The sequence below is a fragment of the Buteo buteo genome, chromosome 25 (genome assembly GCF_964188355.1).
Source record: "Buteo buteo chromosome 25, bButBut1.hap1.1, whole genome shotgun sequence".
Lineage (NCBI taxonomy): Eukaryota > Metazoa > Chordata > Aves > Accipitriformes > Accipitridae > Buteo > Buteo buteo.
Genome location: NC_134195.1, coordinates 7,868,246 through 7,894,402, shown reverse-complemented (window position 1 = coordinate 7,894,402; position 26,157 = coordinate 7,868,246). Strand labels below are relative to the sequence as shown.

Here is a 26,157-nt window from a genome sequence, read left to right as displayed (position 1 = left end):
TTAAAAAGGAGATCAACTCGAAGCAAGTCTACTTTATGCTTTTACTAGATTAACGGGCAGCTGTGTACATCTTAAGCTGATTGCCTTCTCAAAGCAATGTAATGTTAGACAGAACTGTATGTAGTTCGCTAGAAATCGAGAAAGGGTACGTGCAGCTTTCTGATGGACCTTATTAAAAGAAAAAAATAATCCACAGCACCTAGATCACCTTATTTGAAAGGATACAGAAGTCAACATTAGAATTAAAATAATTTTATTTCAATGTACATGAACAGAAATAAAATATAATTTTTTAAACTTACTTACAGAGATATATTGCTGGGCTGGCCCAGTCACAAGTGTTCTCTACTACAAGGCAGCAAGACTGACTAGACCCACTTCACTGCTTTTTGGACCAACTGGATTCAAAGTACCACCTCAAAAGGGTCCTTCAGCACACAGCAAACTTTTTTGTTGTTGTTGTTGTTTTGAAACAAAAGGAAAACTCATCAACTCTTCACCTAGCCAGAAATTTTACATTGTATTCCAAGGAAAATCTACCTTGAAAATTCTGTCCATTACTGAAGAACAGCACACAGTATGCGGCGCTATATCTAAACTTAACGGATCAAGGTTTCTCCCAAATACTCTTCTCTATTCTACTCTCTTGTACAAAGCATCTGCTATAAAATTCACACATTCAAAACCACAGAATTATATAAACCCATGAACAAGGCTCTTTTCAATATGCTTGTTGCTATGTGCTATTACCTGCTGTACCAGCTTTAACATGCAGCGTACATAGATGGTAAAAGGGCATTTCTCTTGACCATCTATTTCAGAATTCACAGAAGTTATGACTGTTTTTACAACTTATAGTGCAACACAGTTAAGTTATTCAATGTCATGATATGGCACCATAAGGTAAGCAATCATTTGTTAAAATGCACAATACCTTTACTAATCATTTCGTGGCCCTTTACTGATAATATAAGTAATAATAAATGTAAAAAGACAACTGGAAGAGGAACTGATAGGGAAAAATCTTTTTAAAAAGTGTCTATCACCTCCTTTAATAAAGAAAATTAGAAAAAAACCTGGAACTGTCAGATTCAAGGAAAACAATAGGAAGTAGTTCTTCACACAACACAGTTAAACTGTGGACTCCTTGCCATATGATATAGATGCTAGAATACTATGAGGATTTAAAGAGATTTTTCTTCCACTATTTTAACCATCAAATGGTCTCAGATACAGAGTTCCCCAAGCCACAGATTGCTTAAAGTATCTTCTGGGGAAGCATTGCTGTCTGCTCACCCTGTTTTTACTCTTCTTTGTGCATCTGCTTTTGGCCACCGAGACTGGATGCTGGGCCAGAGGGACATTTGGTCTGACTTGGTACAGTTGTTTCTAACAGTTATTTCAAAACACTTCATAAACTTAAGACAAAGTTCATCATTTGCCACGTTATTTAGTTAGAAGGTCTCAGATTTTTGGATTACAAATGACTTCCAAAGGAGGGGAAAAAAAAATTAAGCTTCTTTCTGCTATGACTCAGTTGTATAAAACTGTATAGAAAAATGAGCATTATGTGCAGATGTAATGAAAAGCAGTAAGCTTTATAAAAAACATTCTTAGAAATGTACCAAGCATAAACAAAAGATGATTTACAAATACATTTAGCTGTTCTTCTAGTCATCATCAGAATCTGAATCATATTTCTTTCCTCTGATGGTCTTTTTATCCAACTTCGTAAAGCTTGTTCCAAATTTCTTTTGACTTTGAAAAGGTGGGTCCATCAAGTTTCCACTGGAGGAAAAGAGTAAGACATGTTGATTAAAGCCATATTCATGCAGACAGTAAGTAGCATCTCTAATTATCTGTTTCTCAGAAAAACACTGTAAAAGAACACAGCCCCTACTCCCTAAAGCCACCCTAAGTAGCACTGTGGTGTTGCTAGCATAGCACATCCTGGACAAAATGGCCTGGATAACTGTAGGTAAGACAGGAGTGTGAGTGTAAACAGCACCCGTGAGGAACTCTAGAGAAAAACTGTCCGAAAGAGCTTTTGCTGCAAACTGATCATGCTAAAGACAACCATCTGTCAGATTAAACAGTAACCAGGGCATAACACAGATATTTTCAAAACAAAGGAGGAGCCAGAAGTACAAAAGAAGCTAAAATTTTGTAAGAGGGACTTTGGAATAGAAACAGATGAGTCAGACCCGGGTTTTGCACTGCCAGAAGTCACCTTGTACTATCTGTGCTTAGGCCAGACAGAGCAGCTTTCCCATCGGACACTGCATTCCGGCTAGTGGACTACGGAGGGACTCACGCCTCAGTGGGCATGTATGACCCTGTAGGGGCTTTCTCACCAGCGTGTGGGTCCACGGGATGTTGGGAACAGGAGGTGTTCACAAAAAGCTGGAGCACCCACATCTCCTATGGCAGGGGTGCGCAAGGAGGGGAATCCCCTCCCCTTGCTCAGAAAAGGGTGTGCCTGCTTTCACTCGCATAACCTATGAGGTGTTTGCATCTAAGTGTCAGTGAGTGAGTGAGCAATCAGAACCTTCTAGAATTAGCTATAGAAGGGCATTTTGAAATATGTAGGTATTAACATTTTTTAAATAACATTTTGCCAATATTGATCCTTAATGTACAGTTCACTGATTGCTAGTTAATTACATGTCAGTAATAAGTCAATACACCACCTGAATCCTGATTTTGGTCAAGCAATATGACCTGAACAGTTTTCCCCCTAAATACAGTGTATGCTTTCACCATCTGCTACCCTACAGGCTGAAGGAAAAGAGCTGTTTCTAGGCTCTGAGGAGCACTATTTCCTTTTCAGAAACTCGAGAGAGCAGGACATTACATTCAGAGCAGTATGGAAATGCAACACTTGTACATAAATGGATGTCTCCTGGAATGGATCTCCTGGGCTGTGCAGATACTGTGGCTCACTTTGCAAAGCCAGGGCAGCAAAGTAAGCATCTGACAAAAAAAGAACAAAGAACGAAACAACTCCCCGGCTCCACAAGTTGCTAAGAGCAGACTACACATTACTAGCAGAGTCAAGTAGGAAGTAAAATTATGCTGTAAGCCAATGTACTACCATTTAGCAAATTCAATGCAGCTTGGTACAACTCCACTGAAAGATTCCTCCTATAAAAGGTTGTTGCTGTCTAGGATATATACCCACCCTGTCTTTGACTCCTCTGCATATCTCCTTGTTGCTGAACTGGGAAGTAGGTATTACCACTTGTTCTGAATTATAAATTTTCATTTCAGTTCATTTCATCTTAAGTTCAACAGCTACTAAACTAAACTGAACAATAGTTTCTTTGCCTTTAAGATACAACAATACTTCTTGCCAAAATTTGGAAATTAGACATTGAAATAAATTCAGATAATAAAGTTTAAAAAATAAAAGGCCAAAGACATTCAGAACAAAATTAACCTAAAAAGATAAAGATGACGTTTTAGTCACACTGAAAAACAAAGCGGAAAGTTGCAGTAGATGATTCTCCCATCAAGTTAGGCTATTAGGGTGACATTTATCTTCTACTGTCTTCTATCCTGTAGTCTTAAATGTGGGATTTATGATGATTACATTGTACTTCTACACAAAGAATTTATTTGCACTTCATGCAACTTATTTTCACCTTCTTTTCACTGGAAAAAAAACATATTAATGTGTGTATTATGGACTAACATGCAGTTTAAGGATGACTTGCTGAGTTTTCTCTGAAGTGGATTAAAAATGCTCAAACTATTGCATTGCCACTGTGACATCTAAGCATCTATAGTTGATTTAGAAAGGATTACACTAGATGCAGGACTCAGAGACCATATCAAAGCAGCGTAGCTCCTCTATACACCTCTCAGCAAGAACTCTTGTTTATTTTTATACTGCATAAAAAGGACAATGTAATGCTCATTATAACATCTCAATACTTTGCCAGAGATACTCTCTTCTTTCCCTCACCAAAGTACACAGATTAAATAACTCGATTAAACTCTTGTGTCTTAAGCATAAAACATATCAGCCAAAGTTACAAACTTTTACAGATTCTCCTGTCTGCAAGCATGTTCTCCTTGCACTGTACCTGAAAATAAAACAATCACAAAAAATTAATTACCTGTAATTAATTATGGCTGCACAGCCTAATCTCCATTCTAAGGTCTCTGTAGTGAAGTCATCAGTGTTACCGAGATCAGTAAAGCCCACAATATAATCTTGTGTTTTTCCATCTTTTAATAGTGCTAGAGTGGGAATTACTTTGATGCGCAGTCTCTCGCACAAGAAAGGAGATTTTTCAGCATTTAATTTCAAGAATTTTGTCTCAACATGCTTTTTGGCCAATACAGTCAAATGTTTGTCCATTATTTGGCACCTGTGAAAAAAGCCCAAAATATATGAAGTGTTAGAATCAATAAGCTGAAGAATATGTATTTTAAAGAAAGTTTAAAAGGAACAGTAAAGGGCTAGTTCTGTCATGTTAATTCCTCAGATATGACCTTTGTAATTAAGAATTTAGTTTCAAGAGAAACTGTGTTTCAAAACAGAGTAACAATCTCGAGCACCTTTATTGCACAATTACAGCATCCATTTCTCTCATTTCTTCCTAATTACTCCCACGGGCACCTGAAAACCCCTCTCATTTCTTGATGCCTGTATTTATTGATGAAATTTCCCTCTGACTTCTATTCTTCCTGCTCTAGCTTCACTGCCTGTCAGCTGGAAAAATTTCTCTATAATGAACTTCACATCTTCAGAAAAGTACTCTCAACATGTTACAGCATTTTGGTTTTTTTTCAGTTACTACATCCACAACTGAGATGCAGTAACTCGCTGTACAGGGCCAGAGGGAAGTGATTTGCATAGGCTGCTTCAGTAGTGCTACAGGCAAAAAATATTTCACTTTTCTGTTGCAATGGAATAGGAATGAGCATACAATTATTGTTTTGCAGCTAAGGGACAGTAACATGAACTGCTCAAAATGCTTGTCAGATGGCAGAGATTTGTGGACTTGTCACTTGCAGTCTGGACTTTCTGGATTGTCGTCTTTAAGTAGTTTGGCTTAGCTGCATGAACTCTGCTATGTGACTGTCCTTTAACTCAAGAGGACAGCCGAGCAGATCAAAAAGCTGGAGTGGGCAAGGATGAAAGCAACTTGATATTGTGGTTGGTAAACCTGACATACTAGCTTTAAGCTGGTTCTCAGCACGACATATTTTATAAAGCACTTTAGATAAAGTTCCTCCTCCTGTCTGAGCCTACAGACTTTGATGGTTCAAGAAACAAGAACCAAACCCCCCAAACCTGTTCTAAGCTACTTCATCTGCAGAGAAAGTCTTTCAACTTCTTTGAGTAAAAGCTAGCCAAATATGACCACTTCAGATATTTGAGACTTAAGCATTTAATCTAGAAAATGTAGGATGCAGATACCTCACTGCATAATCCAGCCTTGACCTCTTTCAATTTCTCACATTGAGGCTGTTTCTGTTTATATTCTATAAGCTAGAGAAACCTAACACCTTGTGGGGGAAAAAAACCCCAACCAACCAACAAAAAACAGGACAAAAGGCTCCTCCTTCAACAAACTACTCTACCTTGCAACTGCATTTTAACAGAAGACACTGAGACAGACTCACTGAGGAACCCAGAACTTCTGAAATTCTTCCAAGGCAGTGGAAGATCTTATTTTAGGTTCCTATTCTGAGTCAGGACATATTCTCAGATCTAGGTGTCTCACATCCCAAAAAAGTGACATAATCACAAAGGCACAGGCACAAATGGAAAGGAGTTGCAATTGGTATCCACAGATCCTTTCAAAGTAAAAGGTTAAATTCTGAAGATGCTTAGACAAGTTTTTGTTTATATTTTTGTTTTTGTTTGCCAGAACTGTCCAGAACATCTCTGTCTGGAATAAGCAAGGTGATCTTTTTGAAAAACTGCTCCTCTATGGTCACTATGTTTACAGACCTGGCTCCCTCAAACTAAATCAATAATGAAACACAGCACTCTCAAATATTGTCAGAGAAGGTATACATTTATATTCTAGTCAACTATATGACAGAGTATTAATTGTTGTCAAATCATGTTCAGATTAACTAGAATGGAGAAAAAATATTAAAAAAAAAATCAAATGTCTTGAGAAGGGAGCAAGATTTGGAAAATGAAGGAATCTGAATACTTCTAAAAATGCCCATTTATTTATGGGATTTGAAAGAACAAAAGAATGTGTCTGTTTTTGTAGACATCTATAAACAAAAGGTTTCTTGAGCATAGCTTATTTACTCTACCTGAACGTTGTATCTCTATAGAAATGGCAAACCACATTTTTACTTTCTTTGACTTCTTGGAAAAAGTCTCTCTCACTTGGGATTTCTCTGTATTCTCCATGTCCTTTTGAAAGCCACTCCTTTTGGGAAACATAAAAGGAAATAATTAGTATGGAGTTTGTTAGTCCTACACCTCTCATGCAAGCTCTACAGCTTTTAAGAAAAAATAAAAGAGGCGGCCTGCAGTGGGAACCCATTTCATGCAGTAATAGAAGGAGAAACAAATTACTTTCCCCCTTTAGTTCTGTTTTCAAAATACGCAAATGTCACTAGGCTAGACGATACTTTTGGGTTGCCCCTTTCTCAACAACAGATAGGTGGTTGAGCAGTAAGGCTACGTTACTTATTTGGAAATACAAATCTTGTACAGAGCCGCACAGATTTCTGCAGTGCAGCCTCTCAGTAAGACTAGACTAGTTCAAAGAGAACACCAATGACAGAAAACTCTCAGCATTTGAAAGCTGCTAACTGACAGCTTGGGCTACTCTCTCTAAAATGTTTCTGTACTCTCAGAGAACTCTTGTCTAAAACCGATTCAAGTCATTATATGTATTAAAATAGATTTCTTCTAGTTTTTCCCTCTATGAAAAAATCAGGGAGAAAAAAAGCCTGCTAACTCACCTCCAACAGATGATGTTTATCTACCAAATACACACTGGAAGTATCTTAGTGTGAGCCAGGCTTCCAGAAAACCATTCAGAAAACAGATGCATACCATTAGCCATAAAATGTATGGAGAAACAGAATTTCGCAAGATAAAATTTACAGGCAACTTCCAAAGCTGCCTGATTAAGTGTGCAAATACAGTTTAGAAAAAGCAAATCTTCTAGATTTTCAACAAATGCACTTAAGAAAAAAGTCCAGCTTCTACAATACTGAAAGTTAACTGTAGTGTATTAAAACAAGTACAGACCAAGCTAAATGATTAGAAGTAGTGCAGTATGATAGAACTTGACAAAAAAACCCTTTAGTTTCTGGGGCAGGGGGAAATTTAGATAAATCACTGTTCTTGAGGTTGCAGTTTTGTCTCAGCAGAATGAAAAAAGAGTTTCCAAGCAAACCAAAAATATCCTGTAAGCTAAATTAGGATGGAACAAAGAACTTCCTGAACAGTGTACATATTAAAAATGCATACAAGTATGAGCACATGAAGAAGTCATCATGACGCAAATCAAGAACTGACTTATCCTTCAAAAGTGGGTATGCATTAATTCCCTTCTACACAATCCTATTCCAGAATAGCGTGGCAGCGTACTCCTTTTACTGAGCAGCATTCTACTTCCAAACTTGCATTGAAAATGCATGAGAACAGTGACTTAAGATCAACCAACATTAAAAAGTTTTTGCATGAGAACTATCACACGTTCACATCCAAGAAAATCCAAGTGATACGACTCCTGAAAAAAGAAAACACTAGAATCAAATATAAACTGAACTTCTGAAAACAAGGAAATAGTGTGCCACTTGCTACTTCTCTGTTTAGAGAATCAAAGCCGCTAACACTGCCTGTCCTCCAGCATCCCAACCATGCCATGACATTTTACTGCATTCCTGTTTCAAAGTATGGCATTAGCTTTTATGGGTTCCACCACAGCCACAGCATCTCCTTTCAACCCAGTCACCTCCCCGCAACCCAGTCACCTCCCCGCAACCCAGTCACCTCCCCGCAACCCAGTCTATTTCTTCGTTTAGGTTTGCTTAGATGGAGTAAGCCAAAAAACCTATGGCTTCCCTACTTACAATTCAGGTCTCACACCACATGTTACCAAAATTTTGATGAGAACTATGTTCAAAGAGACTTTTTGGGGAGCATAAAGACCACAATTTAGCATGAGGTATCAGGGACCAAAACAGAATTTCCTTCCTGCAAGAATAAATGAGCAGTCATACAAAGACAACATTTCATTGAGTTAAAAGGAGTGAGACAAATGATTCCATCCCAGGAACAAGGAAAGATCCTGTATCATTCTTCTGCAAAATACCTTAAGCGAACAGCACAGCACACATCACTTACATGCCATAAGCAACAGTGTCCAGAATTCAGAAGCTTAAGGAGCCTGAAGGCTTATGATTAGGTTGCCTACAAGGCTTATGCTTCCAGATAGTAATGTTCAGTGAACACAGACACACTCAAATCTTTCTACAAGACTCTTTATCCTATCCTTATTGTAAATAATCACAGAGGTTGTACTCTCCTCCTGTTAAAAAACACAAAGCAAGCACACACAGACAGACACTCACTCATTTTAAATTATCCAGGAAAGCGAGTACAGAACGGTGAGGAAGAAGAAGAAAAAAACCCCCAAACAACCCCAAAACACTTAGTTCACATATACAATTTCCCTAGGACTTCCAAAAAGTCTGTTACACTGTACACATCAAAAATCTATATTACTACAGAAATTACTTGTTTCTGCTGCTGGGCCTTTTTTAGTGCCTCAAGCCTCCTTTGTTTAAGGCATTCCAATTCATCTTCATCCATTTGGTCCAACTTCTGCATTTCAGCATCCAGATGTTCTTCCACAACCTTGGCAGTCTGAAGTATTTCATTCTCCAGAACTTTTTGAAGTATTTCAACAGAGCTATCAGCAGCCATCTTTAACTAGAAAGTGATCTCTTCAAAGCTGTGGAAATAGTGACGCATGGAATTAACGTTTATACCAACATTTAATTAAAAGCCTGACCTTTCTTACTTGCAGTTCACGCTGTAGAGAAACAAAATGCTATGCTCTTTGAAGATAATAGTAGATAGTTCTTTTCTATATTGCAACCCCCTTTGGAGAATGCTTCTACAACGAACACAGATGGTAACAAAGATACCAGTCAAGTCCTATTCTCTCAATCCCAAAGGCAGCTGCTGAAAGCGCACAGGAACCTCAAATTACTTGTCAATATAAAGCAGGAAATTTCACCAGTTCCAAAGGAACACTCATCCTGAGGCAGAGCCATGTACCTTTAATAAACATTCTGAAACTAGAAGATGAAATTGGAAAGCTCCAAGCTGCTGGGAGGAGGTGTAAGATGTCTCAGATTAAGTCTAAGCAACTAAGTCAAAGTTTCCGCCAATAGTTTAAATGCAATTACTTTAAGTACCGAATGCATATTAATGTATTTAAATCTGAATTAACGTTCCTCTCTCCTCAGCTAAAAGACAGACAAGGTACTCAACAGCAAATGCTTTAGGCCAATACACTGCTTCAATTAGTACAAGAAAACTGCCATTGCAAACACCACCCTATGGCAGCCAGCGAAAGGATTTAAAAAGCCCCAACAACCACTACCTAATTGCTACGTGAAGAAACACAGCTAAAATCATTTTCTGTAAAGTTCTCCCTGCCCAAACACTTCAAAAGGCACAAAATACTAAGACTGGGGTGCATGAAGAGCTGGGGCAACATAACTGATTGTTCTCCCCAATAAACTTACACTACAAAAAACTGTCACTGTAATGAGTGACAGTTTTGAAACAGGGACAGTGCACAGTCACCCTCATCAGATTCTCAACCTGCAGGCCACGGATGTGATGTGCTGCATTTGGATTCCAGAGTACTCCTGGCTGTATTTCAAGATAGCCAAACTACCAGTGCCATTGGCTGTGTAAACACCTTGCATGCAGAGGTAAGAAAGCGTTTTAAGTAGCAACGGGCAAAGTACCAGCATCACAGCAGCGCTCCAAGTGTAATGCAACATCAGCAGTGCTAAGCCTGCTGCCACACTCCACACGTGTCACAGCCACACTTGCTCTGACCTGCAGCACCTTCAGTCCCTCTCCCCAAAGCTGGTAACTACAAAGCCTCTCCGCTAGTGTTTCCTATCGCCCTTTCTTGTATTTCCAGAGGAAATAGAAACTTGGCTAACGCAAATGACAGGCCACTATGTCTTCAGGAGAGGGAGGGAACTCTGCTCAGCCGGGCCAAAGGGACGCTTGTCTTCCAAGCAAACAGGAAGGAAAACGGAATACCACCCCCAGCCACTCTCCGCTACAGCCCGAGGCCCCCAGAAGGCTCCCGGCTCCCCAGGCCGCGGAAGCCCGGGTGCCAACAAGCGTTTCGTACGCAGCGGGGGGCCTGCGCTCAAGGCCCCGCTCCCCGGGGGACTCGGCACCGCTGACAGGGCCGCGGTCCTGCCCGCTCCCCCAGGGAGGAGGCGCTGGGGGACCCGGCCGACGCCACCCACCGCAGACCGCCCGCCACGGGGCTGAGGGGCGCCGCGCCGGCTGCGGGGCGAGGTGGGGGCCGGCACACGGCGGGGCGTCGCGCAGGCGCCGCCGCGCCCCCGTGGGACCGTTACAGACAACGGCCACCCACCCACCCACCCACCCAGCTCCTGACGAGCTCTCCCGGGAAAGCCTCCCCCAGTCACGGTACCGGCCGCGCCGCCCCCCGCCTCAAGCAACCGAAGCCCCGACACAGACCCGACACTCACCCCACCGCCGCCGCTCCCCACCCCGCCCCTCCCGCCTCACACGCCGGCCGCGCCCCACCGACGTCTCGCGAGAGCCGGGGCGGGGCCGGCTGCCGCGCGCGCGTGCGCAGCGCTCCCCGACGCGTTCATTGGCCGGGGCGGCGGGCGCGTCCCCGCGGCGGTCGGCGCCCAGGGCGCATGCGCCCAGCCGGTGTGCCCAGCCGGTGTGGGTGTTGCGTCGGCAGGTAGCGGGCGAGAAGGGGTGTGGGTGTATGCGTGTGTGTGTGTGGCCGCGTCCCGCCCCGCGGGGACGGCCTCTGCCGGGCCGCGCTGCCTCACCCACGTCCCATCCCGCTGGCAGCCGCTTTCTCCACCTTTCCCTCCCCCGACCCGCCGAAATGACGCGACTGGAGTGCAGCGCGGCGCCCCCGGCGCCCGGAAGCGGGACCGCTCCAGGCTGCTGGCTTCCCGCCGCCGCCGCGCTGCTCTGGGCGGGGCTTGGCCGCCAGGGGGCGTGTCCTGCCCCGCCCCTTGCCCACCTCAGTGCGCGGCCGCTGAGGGGAGGGTGCGCGGCGGCGGCAACGGTAACGGCGGGTGAGGCTGCCGGCGGGAGCTCGGGGGGAGGCCCGGCGCCTTTCTGGGGGCCTCCTTCTCGGGGTTGGGCGTGTGAGGCCGAGCCCCCGCAGGGAGTTGGGGCCGGGCCCCTCGAGCGATGCCGTGAGGTAAGGGCGGCCCGCGCGGCGCCTCGGCGAGGGCAGGCGGGGCTGGCGGCGGGCGGGCGGGCGGCGTGGCTCGGCCGGACCGCTCCGCTCCGGCAGTCTCGGTGAGAAGACGGCTCTGTTGGAGCAGCCGGGGCTTGTCGTCTCTTTGCTCTTCTTGCAAGTGCGCTAGAAGATCCACAGATTGAAATAATGGGATATTAAAGTGTGTTTTCAAAAAACCAAGTGTTCTGCTTTCTTGTTTCCTGGAAACCTGACTCCCCGGTACTGAAGCATGCTGATGAGGAAGGTGGGGAGGGAAGATAACTCTTGGCCTCATCTGCAGTCCGCTGGGAGGCTGGGTGGGAGAGGCTGATAAGGAGTTGTAGCTGTGTAAAGGCAGAAGTAGGAAGTGAGGGGTTTAGGGAGTGAAGCAAGATGGAGGTGGTGATCCTGAGGCTGAAAGGTGAAGTCAACCGTGAGGCTTGTTGTGTCCACAGAAGGAGTTACTGTAACGGGTTGATGACATCAACAGAAAACGTGAAGCTCTCAAAGCACGTTAAATAGTCTGATATCTGTGAATGCTGTTTTTCCTGCTCCATCCTGCTTTGCTCTTGAGAAACGCGGCCAGGAGGGAGACTGGGTTGCACCCGAGAGCCCCTCTGCCATAACAAGCAGTGTTTGCTGTCTGACGTCCGTGCCGTGTTTCTGTGAGTGTCGGCCGCATTATCCTGCCCTGCAGCAGCAGTGTCCAGGCTCTGCTGTGAGAGAGCGCAGCAGCGGTTCGGCTCTCGTGGTGCAAGGCCTCTTGGACGGGAAAGGGAGGAAAAGCTTTGTACGCTGAGGAAATCTGGCGAGGAGGGAAGGGCATGCCATACTTTTAATGTTGCTGACTCCCTGCAGGGGAACCTCGTTTGATGGTTGCCTCTGAGCTGTAAACCCAACCCTGCCGCCTCAGACCCCCCGTTTTGGCGGGAGGGCACTCGCCACGGGCTTAAGGTGCTGGACTTTTGTTGTTCACACTTCACCTCCTGCGCCCTGCGGGGTGCTGGGGATAAAGGACCGGCAGAGCCCGGCTGGGGGAGCACAGCTTGCGTGCACGGAGCAGGAAGAGCGAGGCAACGGGGCAGCGACCGATGATGTGCCCCGTGCCTCGATTACCGCCCGATCGCTGCGCTGCCATGATGCACCCTACAAGCTTTCCCTTTATCCTCTCCATTCCCCCACTTTGACCTAACTGTCCCGTTTACCTCCAGACAAAAGCTTTACAAAGATGTTCACTTTGGGTACTGGGTCGGTTTTTGTGGCCAAATGGGCTACGATCCTGACAGGAGTTCTGGGCCTCTGCTGCTCTCTGGGGAGGCGGGAGGACTGGAGGGAAGCGATGGATTTGGGGCATGACTTAGAGGTTTTCCAGGGCTGCCTGAGGGCCAAACGGGTGGAAGCAAAGCCGATTTCAAGAAGCCGGTGGCTGCAATCCCCGAGAGGAGCCGTGTCCCCGGCGGGGGGCCCGCCGGCTCCGGCCTGCCCTCCCCCTCTGGGCCCCGGGCCTGGGCCCAAGCACCGCCGCCTGCTCCCCCCTCCGGCCGACAGGGGGCGCCAGCGCGGGGGAAGCGCCGCTCGTCCGGCGCCGCGGCCGCCTCTCGTGGCTGGGCCGGCGCGGGGCCGGCGGGGGGCGGGGCCGGGCGCGGGCGCGTGCGCGGCGCGCGGCGGGGCGGGCAGAGTGTGTGTGTGTGGGGCGGGGGGGGGAGGCGGCTTCTTTTACCATATGCACGGGGCTGCGCGCGGGCGGGCGGCCGGGCAGCGCTGAGGCGGGGGACGAGCGCCGGGGCCGCCGCCATGGGCAAGAAGCAGAAGAACAAGAGCGAGGACAGGTAGGGCGGCAGCGACCTCGCTCCCCCTTCTCCTCGGTCCCCTCCTCGTCCCCATCCCGGGCCGCTGACAGTCAGCGGCGAGCGCCGGTGCCGCGGCGCTGAGTCAGGCCCTGCCGCGGCTCCGCGGCCTCGTCGGAGGCGGCGGCGGGGCGGGCCCGGCCCGGTAGGCCCGGCTCGGTAGGCCCTTGGCCCGGCGGCCCTTGGCCGGGCGGCCTCGGGGCGGAAGAGGCCCGCTCGCGTCCCTCGCCCGGGAGAGCGGCACCGGCCGGGCGTGCGGGCCCGACCGGCGCCGGAGGCCCGAGGAGACGGCGGCGGCGGGTGGGTGTCCCGCGGGCGGCGGTGCGGAACGGGAGGCTGGCGGCCGCGCAGGAGAAACTTGGCCCTCGGCGCGGGAGCCGCTGCGTTGCCGGCGCCGTCTCAGCGCTCCCTCCGAAAGGCGATTCCTTCAGCCTGAGCCTCGCCCGGCTCCTGGGGCAGCTTGTCCGGGAGCAGGCAGGGACGGAGGGCCGCTGGCTGCGAGCGCGGATCTCGGTTGTCAGCTCAAAACAGCTGCCTGGTTCAGTTGCAGTGCCTGAAGTGTGTGTGTTCCGTTGGGTTTGTTTTTTTTTTTATTTTATCTTTTTTTTTTCAACGGGAGACAGCGCTGTAGATCACGCTGTAACTTAGTGATTTCTGTATGTTTAATAAACGCAGATATTTTAGTGGCTGGAGGGTAAGAGGATCACTTCTACAGTTATGTGCCTATCTTCTTGGATACTGCCCCATCTGTGAACTTTTTTTGTGTGTAAGAGATTCTTATAATGGCAGCTATATTAACCATATGGAACACCGAATAACATATATATGCTAGCAGCAGAAAAGATGCTGTTCCTTGTCACTATAAAGCAATAAATACAAAAATGCAGTCAATTTGGAGAATGTTTTTAGTTGTTAATACTGACAAGGAGTTAAATGAAAACTGACGTCTTAAAATCTGTATGAACTGGAAACTACAACTTTTTTTCCTGACCTAGACTGCTCATTTTGTATATCTTTTTTTGAGTCGTCAAGTGTTTCTCTTATGAAAGTACTCCCTATGGTGGCTATTTCACAAAATACTGTTTCCTCTCTGACATTTCTTATAGCCACATGTGTATTGCATTAAGGTGTTGACGTTAGTGACTTAAGATTGTTACCCTTAACCAGGTTAGGGTGTAAACTGTTATAGTTTCTCTAGTCTTTTCCGGGTAATGAGTATTTTGCTAGCAAGGTATTTTGCTTGTCTGACTATTTTCCCTCACACCTTTTGCTGTACCAGGTATGCTGCTTTGTAGTGTCTGTTGTTAATCAGCTTGTTTCACCAGCTGTGTTTCACAGGTGTATCCTGGGAGCAGCTCTGGTGAGGAGATGAGTCAAGTGCGATATCAAAAAGAGGAGGGAAGGGTTGGATCTTTGTGCTCTAAAGGGAAAAAAGGCCTACTGCTCATCTTTCTACCTGGTGTGGTAGATGCCAGAATCATGTAGAAGCCTTCGGGTACTGAAGCACTGCTACTCGGGGCTCTTCCAGTGACAGCGGCTGGTGTGCAGGGGACGCTTTGAGAGTCTTGATGCCTGATGGATACCTTGTTCTCTTTGTGTGTATCCGCATGTATTTCTTCGTGTCAGTAAATTACTGAACATGGGCCTTTCTTGGGTACTACGCACAAAATCTCATTTATGTCTAAAAAATGGAAGCATAACTTAAGGGAGGCCAAGAATTTAGTGTTAGAGTAATTGAAATCCTAAGAGCCTAATGATTACTAATTCAGATCCAATTGTTACAAAAAAAAGAAAGAGCGATAATGCAGTTAAAGTAGTTGCACTCACCGTCTCACTGCTGCTCTGAGTCCTGAGGTCAGTGGTTTCATCCTGGTGGTGGTGAGCTGTTACGGTGAGTTGTCAGTGTCGGGTGTCCTTCACAAGGAGCAATATGATTGTTCGTGTTGATGGCTTCATTTTCCTCGCTCTAGGATCCACTTGAGATCATTTTTATATGCTTGCTAACGTGCTTGTGTGCCTTTGCTCTTCATTGGTTTGCAGCTCCATGTTACATCCAAATATGTAAAAGGCACTATATAGTAGATACTATTTCTTCCTTGTTTGTTAGCCCTAAAACCAGTTTTGTCCAGGTCTGCATTTCTCTTAGCTAACCGCTGGTGAGTTGTGGGGTGTCCAGTGCCGAGTCCTGTAGAAGTCATCTCTGTTTATCCCGTGCCTGCGCACCTCTCCACTGCATCCTGTCTCTCCACTTCTCAAGGCCTCTGCTACCATACCAGGCCTGTATTTCTCTATGCTACATCATTGTTGTAGAGTTGTGAATATCTCATTCTATACAGAGTAACTGCTTGTTACTGCTGTCTATGTGAAACTGGTTGCAGCATGCCTGCGTAAACAAAAGTAGAACCAATTAGGCATAGGCACCTGGTCAATCAGAGAAATTGCTGTCACAGCTAAATCAAGTAACAGTTGCAGGCAGGTCAAGAAAAGTTCAGCCAAAGTAAGCCTGACAGGCTTTAGCCCTAAGGCCTTGCAAATGCAGTACAGAGCTTATAGACTGCTACTAGCAGTGGCAATACTGTGTTACAGGGCTACACGGTTGTATGGCAATGGGAGGGGTGATGTGGAAGAAGAATTCAAACAGATGTGAGTTTGAGAAGAAGGATGGGATGGTTTTGCAGAAGGGACTTTGAGGGGGATGGGAGTGAGGATGGACCTGGAAGGCCAGTGATGTTTTGGAACAGGCTCTGTCTGCAGAGGTACTGTCATCATCTGGTGGTGTTGGTTCTAGGTGACACCCCTGTGAATGTCAAGTTCCCTCAGGGGAGAGGCTGCATCGCATATTTGCATCTGTAGCTTGAAGTTGGGCTTCAACATCTCCCATCAGTCTCCCTTCCATTCCCAGTAGAGTGAGAGAGGAGTGGCACAGTGTAATCAAAGGCGTCCAGTCGGTTTTGCCTCCTGCGTCTTCAGTTCTGTGCTATGCAGTATTACTTGTTTCCTCCTCCTTTTCCTCTCTCCTTCCCCAGCAATTATGTTACAGATACAATTCCTTGCATCCCTTTTGGCTGCAGCTCCCAAAGCATGTGGCAGCTCACGGGCATAACTTGCAGTGCAGAGGAAGCATGTGGGAAGATGCAGGTGGTATGTCTGTGTTGTGAATATTGGTTTGAGAATTGATGTGACAGGAAGGAGATTTTCTGCTTGTCTTCTGACATACTGAGACAAGTTACGGAAGGTTCAAGTCATCTTTACTCTGCTTTTCTCCCCTCGCCGCCATTGCTTTGACTTCTGTTGTGTAGTTTCCTCCTGCCTTGTTTCTGCTGAGTACAGTAGAGGTCATACTGATAAGTATTCATATATGTCCGGGAAATGTGCTGGTAAAAGAGGGTGAGGATGAATTCTGTCATGGGAACAGGTTCTAAGTACATAGGGACAAAAGACCCTGTGTAAGATGGTAGCTATGGTGAGCAGGGAAAGAATGGGAATGCAGGACTGTTGTCCATTATGAATACAGATTGCTACCTGAACAGATACACCTACAAATCTGTTTCTACTATACCAGCGACTCTGTTATGCTCCTCTGGAACTATTATTGACTCCTGCCGCTTAATTGCTGTGCATCTGTCAGTGAAGAACATATTTATTTAGAATGGTCAAATATATGGTCACTGCAGGAAAAACTCCATGTGGTGTGTTAGAGGGTGCTTTTTAAAGGTGGAGAGTGTCTTGGGTCATAAATAGCTCCTAAGCCATATGGAAGTTGCTTTAATTGTTTCCTCTTTGGAAGTTTTACGGTTGTGTTGATCACTCATTTTCAAATGAAACTTCATAGCAAATCCCTCAATAAAAATATGAGGCATCTGAATTTTCAGGCTTTCCTAATGGAAGAGTAGGTGTTCTGATGTGTAGTCTAGCTCCTCCTGGGAGTGATGTGTTAATGCTTTGGTTCTTGGACAGAGCCGTAATGGCAGGAGGTATGTCACGGTTCTGCCCTGCTGTCTTTGTGAATTTAGTGTAGGATTTTTTTTTTTTACATGTGTGGGAAGAAAGGCTGTTTTAAGCTACAGAACTGTGCTTTGAATTCAAGCCTCAAACTGCTGCTGTAGATTTCCAAGTAAGTGTGCTATATGCTGCATGTTAGAAATTATTTTCTGCCTGGGATATGGATCTTTCCCCTTGATAGTGTTAGCTTTTCATGTGTTTTTCCTCTTCTCCCAGCTTTAAGTCATCTTCCTCTTCTCTTGGTAGTTTTCCTTAGCTTCCAGTAGGTAGTCTTTAGGTGTGTTTATTCTTGTGCCCTTTAATATTGTGAACTCTTGCCTAGGCATACCACTCTGATCATTCATGCATATTGCTTTAAAAGTTACAGGTGCCAGCTGTGACTCTGTAGCCAAGAGTGAACACTGCTGCTAAAATAAGACTTATAGCGCTGTTGCTGATGCTATATATTGCTTTCTCTTCTGCAAATTAGATTGTTGGCATTGTCTACTAGTCGTTCTGTTTGGCTTCTTTTTATTAGTGTGTGAAGTAAAGTCATCTTAATGTTGTGTAGGAAAGTTCTGTGAAGGCTAGAAAGCCTACGAACACCTGTGGTTCAGAAACATTCTGTACACCAGAAAATTTACAATAACTGTCTCTATCTGCTTCTCAAAAACATTTCCACAAGCAAAGCTTTCTGCAGCTCTGTCAAGGAGAACAGCTGATAAACCCTTGAAATCCCTGTTTTGCAAATCTCATCTGGATGATGCCATGGTTTTGTATTGAACGATGGAGTAAAACAATGCAAAATAAGTTCTCTGTTACAGAAATTTATTGTTTTTTTCTACGCAAATGTGTATTTCTGTTCCCCTCAAATGTATAGTTTTTACCACAGGCATTTCATATTTATAAGAAAACTATTTTCATACATTTGTTGGATTTTTTTTTTAAGCAAAGCATCATTGTAAAAAGAGTGTAAGGATCCTCAAATATTTGTGGTAATGGCAACATAAACTAAAAAGCACTGCAGTACATGAAGTAGATTGTTAGAAGCTTTTCTTGTCGAAATCTTGATTCTCTTCATCTGTTACCTTCATGAAGGCATCTGAACCTTATCTATACTGCTTATGAAAAGTATGAAAATAGTACGTTGCAAGCCAGCAGGAATTGCAGAAACTTTTCTTTCAGTTCTCTGAAGCTCTCTGGAAAACCTCGCTCAGAATAGAGAGGTTTATGGTAAGTTAAACTTTGCTGTTGTTGTTGACACTCATAATATCAAACCAGACAAGCTGACAGCTCTACATACCTTTGCCGGTTTTAATTGCATTAGTACTGTCATGTCTTTCTGACTCTGCGCTCATGTGCGTTGCTCTCCATTTGTTCTGTGCTCTTCATCACTTAAAAGCTGCCTAGGAGTGAAGGTTACAGTTCTAGACAAAATCTCTGGTTTAGTAACTTTTAACGCTTGCGTAATATTCCTTTTCCTCCTCCTTCTGATTCCCTCCACAAAATAGTCCCCGAGACTGGTAGAGAAAGTAATTTTTCTGCACATAAATTATGTGTACAAATAATTAATCCAGTCATTAAGTTTGGCTTGCTTAAAGAGTACAGTGCAGTCTCGTGGGTGTTCTGGTCTGAAAGCAGTTGGTATCTTACGGAAGATGTGTGTTTTGATGATCCTGGTGATTACAGCACTGATGACTTATTTTTCCCCTATGTGGGTTTTTTTTTCTCTTTTTCTTTTACAATAGCCTAGTGGAGATTTTAAACATGAATCTGCTATCTTAACACTGAAATATGTTTCTTTGGATACACACTGTAAGGTGAAGTATTGGTTTTTACTATAGTTAGTGTAGGTGGGCATCCTTTGCTCTTCAGGATTATAGACAATCAAAAATGTATTTTATGAAGTGTTCTAAATGGTATTTTTGTGACGTATTTTCATTTTATACAATGAGAAATACATAGGATATGGAAGTTGTGAAACACTGGATTTGGAGGTAATTTCTGTCATCTTTACACATTTTCTAGACAAACAAAACCCAAAAGAACTAGTCTAGGGAAGACCACATACTAGTTCTTTACTTAGTGTTTCATATTCTATGCTTTTAGTCATCTTATTCTCTTGGGATGTAACCACTTAAACTGAACCTTGAAGAACTGCTTTCATCCAGAGCTCTGTGTTGCCAGCTACTAGCCACAAAAGAAGCTTTTTATCTTGAAGTTTTGTTATATCTTTGTTTAAATGGGAATTTTAGATTGTGGTGAACTTTTTTCTTTTTTCTTCTTTTTTTTTTTTTTTTAAATCTGAGTTGTATAAAGGCGAATTTCTGTTTTTTCTAGAATCTGTTGGGGTTAAAAGTTATGTTTTCTATGCCTTTTTTTAGAAGGTTTTCCTTAGCTGATAGTTATTCCATCCTTCTTTTTCCCCAGCCAAACTTGAAAGAGAAGGCATGACTCTTTAATATTAAAAATGGAATCATTGTCTTGGGAGCCTGAATAAAAAGCAATTACCCTTTTAGTCAAATTTTACTTCCTTGCTGTCTCATGTAATTAGGTAGCTTCACCAGCTTCCTTCATCTTACTAGGGAAAAACAGCTGAGGTGTAGTTTCACATCACACTTAATTCAGTTGAGCTGTCAGTCGTTTCAAACCTTGTGGTCTTTCTTACTCTTGCTGTCCCCAGCTGTATGCTGTAACTGCTTCCGTTGCACTGGATTCAATGCTTATGTGCCCACAGTACAACTCCAGTGTGTGATTTGATCTGCCATCAAAAAAGTGTTTTCTGCAAGGACTTGTGGGCACAGGATTGCCTGAGCTGATGAGAGGGGAAAGTGTTGCTGGGAATGGGGAAGGAAGTCACTTCTCCCCTCCCCTGCCCCATAGTTTGAGGAAAAGGCAAGGGGAGGGTGGCCTTTTTCTGGGGCTGTGATTTTTTTTTTTTTTTTTTTTAAGCCACTCTTGGCTGTAGTGGTGGGTTGCATAGCTGCTGCTCATGTGAACACTCCTTCACTTCTTGGGCTGAGGAAGGCATGCAGTTCATTCTTTCCTGAATTTCAGGCTGTCTCTGGCATATGTAATTTAAATATTTTAAGCAGGAAAAACAAGGTGGCTGCTTCTACACTAAAAAGTTTGTGGTGCTCATGTTCTTTGATAGGTAAGAATGAGAAAAAGGCCACGGCTTTGTTTTCATATTTTGAATAGCCTTGCTGAGCCAGCAGATGCTTGCATTTTCAATTTCATAACCCACTTAAAGAACAAGTTAGTGGTGCGTGGTTTTGAACAATTAAATAATTACTTCCAAACTGATTTATCTTCTGTAGCATTTTAAACCAGTTGTTCTAAAAGAACTTTTTTTGGAAGACAGAATGCCAATTTATCTTAATACCTACAAGTAAAACCAACTACAAATATGCCATTCAGCATTGGTAACTTGCTAAGTTTGCATAAGCTTGTATTTAGAAATGCATCCTTATTACTGGGCTTATGACCCACATATACAGGGGGTGGGTAAGGTGCTGTAGGGGAATAATGGTAAAGAGCTGTCTAAAAGTATTAGTTTCAGTTGCTCTAAAACTATTGCAAAACTAAACACATGGAAACAGATGGTTCAGCTTCTTTTCAGTCTTTTTGAAGTTCAAGGGCTCTTTTTTTTTTTTTTTTTTAAGCAAAAGAACATAACTTAATGACAGTGATGTTCCTTTGAAGGTGGTTAGAAGAGCTGGTGTCATGTAAATGATGAAATATCTCCAAAGTTGTCTCAGCAAAAATGAGTCTTCTGATTATGTAGGAATGTGGGCAGTGAGTTCACAGTAGTGATGCAACTTTCTTGCTGTGTGGACTTACTGACTCTTCTGCTTCATGCACGTGAATGTGTGGGGGTTTTTTTGTGTCTGTTTTTAATTGTACAGTGTTTTCTGACATTTGAACTTTATCTTCACAGAGACAGCTTAAAACCAATCCAAACTAAAATATTTTTAGTGTAATTTGACTTAGCTTGTTATCTCAGTTAGCTGTAAGATGAAGGCAAGCTTTAGTAATCATATTTGTGTCGGTCAGTGCAGTGGATCAAAAAGTACTTGTAATCTTTGAGTTTGTGTGTATCCTTTAGTTTTGGTTTCAGCAGGAGAGTGTTATCCTGTTGGCTTTGTTTGCAAAACTGGATGTTGGATTTCCAGTAGTTATGGCCGCCTTCTCATTTTAAGCTGAATTCTTCCATTTAATTTCTGCAGTTTCATTTAACTAATTTCAGTAGAGTGAAATCGATATAAATGAGGGCAACTCAGCTCCTTTGTATACTGATAATTAATCCTGCTGCTCTACTCTTTCAGTTCATGTATGGATTAATAGTTTCCTTTGCTCTTTATCTTACTGCTGCCTAGTCAGGATGCCATCTCTGTCACATGTAGACGCGTGGTGCCTATTTATAATGAAATTTTGCCCTGTGTTTGGGGCTATGTAATGTAGGTACTATAACAAGTGTGGTCTTAGGAAAGAGCATGAGGAAAACATGCATGTTTGCTGGTGGTTCTGCTAATATAATATGCCTCTTATCAAAGAGTACCTGTGAAATGCTGTTGGTGTCAGTTGGCTTGCAAGGCTGTGTCCTTCACTAGAACCTGCATGGAAAGCTGGAGGAGCTTGTTTGGCAAGGAAGGCAGTTACGCATTTCAGCTGCAGAAGTTCACCGAGCAAAGAAAAATGCTAAAAGTCTGTTGACTCTTATTTCGATAGCTGTAGTCCTGTCTTCCCCACATTTGGCCATGTTTTCCAGGGCAATGCCCAGGAAGCCTTTCAAGTTTCGATGCCTAGATTTGTCTGTTACAGAGATTATATTGCATGCAGTATCTGTCCTTAGTATGGAAGCTTCACACTGTGAAAATCCCTAGTGATAAATATATGAACTATGCCAGTAGTTGGAGTCATTTTTTTAACCTTCCATGTAAGAGAGAGGTGATAGATAATTAAAATGTACTTGTAACTATTCTGAAATACTGTTAGGAAGCTCTGATAGTTTTTATTTTATTTCAGAATTGTAAGTTTAAATTTTGATTTGTAGCATGACAACTTTTGCTCTGGTGAAATATGCACTAATTAACATCTGTAATATCCTAGACTGCAAAAGAAAAGGTAAAACTTCAAACTTCAAAAATACATCTTGCTAATTCTGCAAAAGTGTTAGAAACTATGAAACTTTACAGTTTAAGTGTTTGTAAGCAAAATGGCAAAGCATGCCCTTAAAAGACTAAAGCAAACGCTAGTATGTGGAAACTAGGATTAAGGTAAGCTTGAACATCTGTAAATCAAAGCTTGTGTTAGGATGAACTCTGGCTTCATGATGGCTTCCATAGGGAATTTCTAGGTTCTGGCTGTTGCAGGCCATTGCATCAGAAAAAGAACTTGCTCCAAAACTGTGCTTGTTTCTCAGGTTTTAAAGGACCTGCCCCCCCCCCCCCCCCCCCCCCCGAAAAAAAAAAAAGCCCCACGCCTTTAAGGTATGTGCTATTTTAGTGTTTGGTTTTTTTTCAGCAGATGCTATGTAATAGCTGGGGGGTTTTCTGTGTATGTGGTGTTCCCCCCCCCGGGTTTCTAGTCTTAAATACTGTTTCCTTGCTGTAATAGCAAGAGAAACACTGCGATGTTTTTTCTACGGACCATGCATCTATTAGTCACGAGGTTTTTCCACTTTTCTGACTCAATAGCTTGCAACTGTGTGGGATCTTATAAGTAGGAGAGCTACTGGCCATCTTTTTACATCTGACTGAGCAGCGGTAGGTGACAGCTCTTCATTTATTTCCTAACTCTGCTTTAATCTTCACACTGGAAATGTTTCATACGTTCTCTAATAGGCAGGACTTGGGATTGTAGCTTTATTTGTCAGTGGTTTTGCTTAACATGTAACACCAAGTAGTTTAGCTTGTGTTTTGGACTTTTCATTTTCTGTCACTGGCCTGATTTGATGCTTTGATTGCATGAGAGATGTTGAATTTCCTTTGTTGCCTATGCCTGTTTTAAAAATCTCCAAACACTTACTTGGGATGATCTGGGTATATTTATTCCTGGTTTTGTACAGAATGGCGTGCTAACACAGCATTTAACTAGTGACCCAGTGAATATTTAGGAATCTATTCATAAGTGGCTTTCCCTATGTAATGCAGGTTTTCAGTAGTCTACACAGACAACTTTTACTGGGAGCCTTTTGGGCAACAGATGATTTCTTAATCTCATTTCTAGGGCAGTAAGGTCAATATTTTTCAGTATAAAGTATGTGAATATTTCTGTATGCTACTTTTAAAATGCTCTGGAATATTTTGAAGTCTTGTATTGCTGTAATCCTGCTTAAATGGCAAAAGGCAGTGAACTTGTGTAGGGGAAATGTAGAGCACTTTTTTTTTTAATCAGTGATAGAATTCTAAAGATAAATAGTTTTGCTTGGTATCTGAAATGTGGAGATCTCTACATACTTGTTATTGATTATTGCTATCTCCTTTAATTAGCCTGACTGCTGTGTCTTCTACCGCTGCATAGTTTTGCCCTGTATTAGGCACAGACCTCTGTGGAGGAATGTCTGCAGCCATTTAATGTTTTGAAAATTGCTTGTTTTGGTTTGTGTGTGAAGTACACACACCTAACTTTTGCTGTCGCTTACTGCATTGAAATGCTGTTTTAGCAATATCGGAACTCTTTTCATATCTGGCAGCAAAAATAGGGTCTGGAATCAAAAGTACGTGAATAAGAAGGGTGGCTCAGCCTTCATTTCTGAAAGGGAGACAAAAGAGAATCAGGGTCATAACCCCTTCTCAGCAGTGCGGTAACACTTTGCTTTCAGCTTCACGCTTTCCAGACCTCCTTGAGCCTCTTGTGCTGGGGAAACATGGGACTGGTTATCTTGGTGTGTGAACCTGATCGACAGCAAGCCTCCTTTGAGTCCAAAGCATTGAGCTTGAATGGCCTAAGGTAGTGAGGCTGCAAATATGAAGCCTTCATGCAAAAGCAGTTCAAGGTCAGAATTGAAAACTGAGCATACTGGTGCTTTCAGGTTCCTGTATCAGGCGCTCTTAAGAGTTGGGGTTAGGACCCTTGTAAAGCCTGAATGGAGGGGCAAGAGAGGCTGTGTGGAGACCTTTTGGAGGACTTGGGGGAGGACGATGTTCCTGCAAGAGTGTTTGGGTTTCTGAAACATGGGACTGCTTAAAAAAGTTGACAGGAAAAAGTTCCTAGGTGTATCTTCCAATGCCAATAGGAAAGAAGCTCTCCTCTTATGTATCTAAGTGCAGCATGTTCCTTATGACATAAGAATCTCTCAGGAAGGGAAGGAGCATACATTCTCAGTCTTCTTTTCAACTTTCTTTTATTATGAAATCCTAGTGGAATATTGTTAGATTTTTAAAAGGTAAGGAAATTCAAAGTCAGCATGGGAATAACCTCTTAGTAATGGAAGCCAATATCTGAATTCCTTGGCTTTCCAATGATATTCTTGCTTTTTGGTTCTTAAGAAGAATTATAACTGTATATATTGCTGTATATACAAGTGCAGCCTTAATTTTACTTTTTACTTCATCGAGGCTCAAATGTTTGAAGCCTGCTGTGTCACTTCTTAGTAAGTAGAAATGTAGCGGAAAATATAGATTTCTTGGAAACCATTGACTGTTAAGCACTGGAAGCAAAGGTTGGAAAGACTCTTCTACTATGCCACTGTTGTGACAGCTGAACAGTCTTCATTATTATTCCTAGACTGTTCTTCCTGGTGGGTGTTAAAGCTTAATGTCTATGAATTAGTTTTTTCAGTTTTTGATTTGAGAGATTTTTTTCCCCAAAGAAGTTTTCTTCTTCAAGGTTCAGTTGAAGTGGGTTGATTTAAAAACAAATAAACCCCCACCCCCTTAAAGCCTGTATCCTGGAAAACAGAAGGTACCATAAGCATCCTCTTTTGCTAGCAGCATAAAAACCATGTATTTTATGTTTGGGCATAACTTTCTGCAAAGTTGCAATGTCAAAAGTCAGTCTTGAATATCCCTGTAAAATACAAGCTGTTTAAAGGCTTGGTTCTTTAATATCACTACAACCATATGGTTAAGATCCTGTAGTAGTGGGAGCAGTACAGCCATGGAATAAGTAGTAGTGGAGCTTATATTTTGGTCTCTTCAAACTATTTCAAGCTTGGATTTGACTCAATCTTCTCTGTTAACTCCTAGAGTAGAAGGAAATAAGCAAGTGTGCTTAATAAACTGATATGCTGCACTTAATGCAAAAAGAAGTGTGAGGGCCTATGTGTGGGCCTAGATGTAATATAGTTAGCCTGATATTAGGGCTTTAACTGTAGGTGTAGAGATGATTGTTGACATTTTTATTTCAGCTGTCTATGTTACCCCCGGTGCACAGCCAGTTAAAGTGCTTATAAAAACAGCTCTTAAAATTGCTGAAACATCAAGTCAGCTGTTCTTAAGGTGGAAATGGCCAAAAAGTTTATTCTTTCCTCTTCAGGGAGGGGGGGATTGGTTTAGAAATCTTGCATTAACTATTTGAGAGTTACATTTCTTTGAAAAATGTATTACTTATCATGTCAGCACATAAGAAGTACTACTAGGTATATCCAAGGCATGTTTTTTCTTCTCTTGACTAAAAGTAAGTATCTCTCATAATGAAGATGCTGTACAGTGAAGTGTTTCTTTGTGCTGCTTTTTATTTGTATTGTTCAGTCTATATAGAAGAAAATTTAAGACCTTAAATAATCAATCTTCGCCTTTAAAAAAAAAAGGATGTGCATTGCTGCTTACTTGTGCTATTGTGCTTATTTGTGCTATACAGACAGTGTTTAGTGACTTGCTTATGCCAGATATTTGGGATAAAATGGGTTT

At 43.2% G+C, this 26,157-nt stretch overlaps 2 protein-coding genes across 4 annotated transcripts in view; one reads left to right on the top strand and one right to left on the bottom strand.

The window, feature by feature from the left end:
• Positions 1–236: 236 nt before the first annotated feature.
• Positions 237–10,838, bottom strand: TXNDC9 (thioredoxin domain containing 9). 3 transcript variants are annotated; one of them, XM_075057311.1, is made up of 5 exons: positions 10,742–10,838; positions 8,735–8,943; positions 6,289–6,407; positions 4,122–4,376; positions 237–1,788 (listed from the first exon to the last, which is right to left on the bottom strand). In XM_075057311.1, the coding sequence occupies exons 2-5, from the start codon at positions 8,921–8,923 to the stop codon at positions 1,671–1,673; spliced, it is 681 nt and encodes a 226-aa protein (XP_074913412.1). In that variant the 5' UTR covers positions 8,924–8,943; positions 10,742–10,838; the 3' UTR covers positions 237–1,670. The 3 variants fall into 3 exon arrangements, with proteins under 3 accessions (XP_074913412.1, XP_074913409.1, XP_074913411.1); XM_075057308.1 differs by having other exon boundaries at positions 8,735–8,951; positions 10,753–10,798; XM_075057310.1 differs by having other exon boundaries at positions 8,735–8,951; positions 10,747–10,767.
• Positions 10,839–13,189: 2,351 nt separating this feature from the next.
• Positions 13,190–26,157, top strand: part of EIF5B (eukaryotic translation initiation factor 5B) — a 37,595-nt gene continuing 24,627 nt past the window's right edge. Inside the window, exon 1 of the mRNA XM_075057306.1 lies at positions 13,190–13,303. Within this exon, the coding sequence (XP_074913407.1) occupies positions 13,269–13,303 (35 nt within the window). The 5' untranslated portion in view covers positions 13,190–13,268. The remainder of the gene's footprint in view (positions 13,304–26,157) is intronic.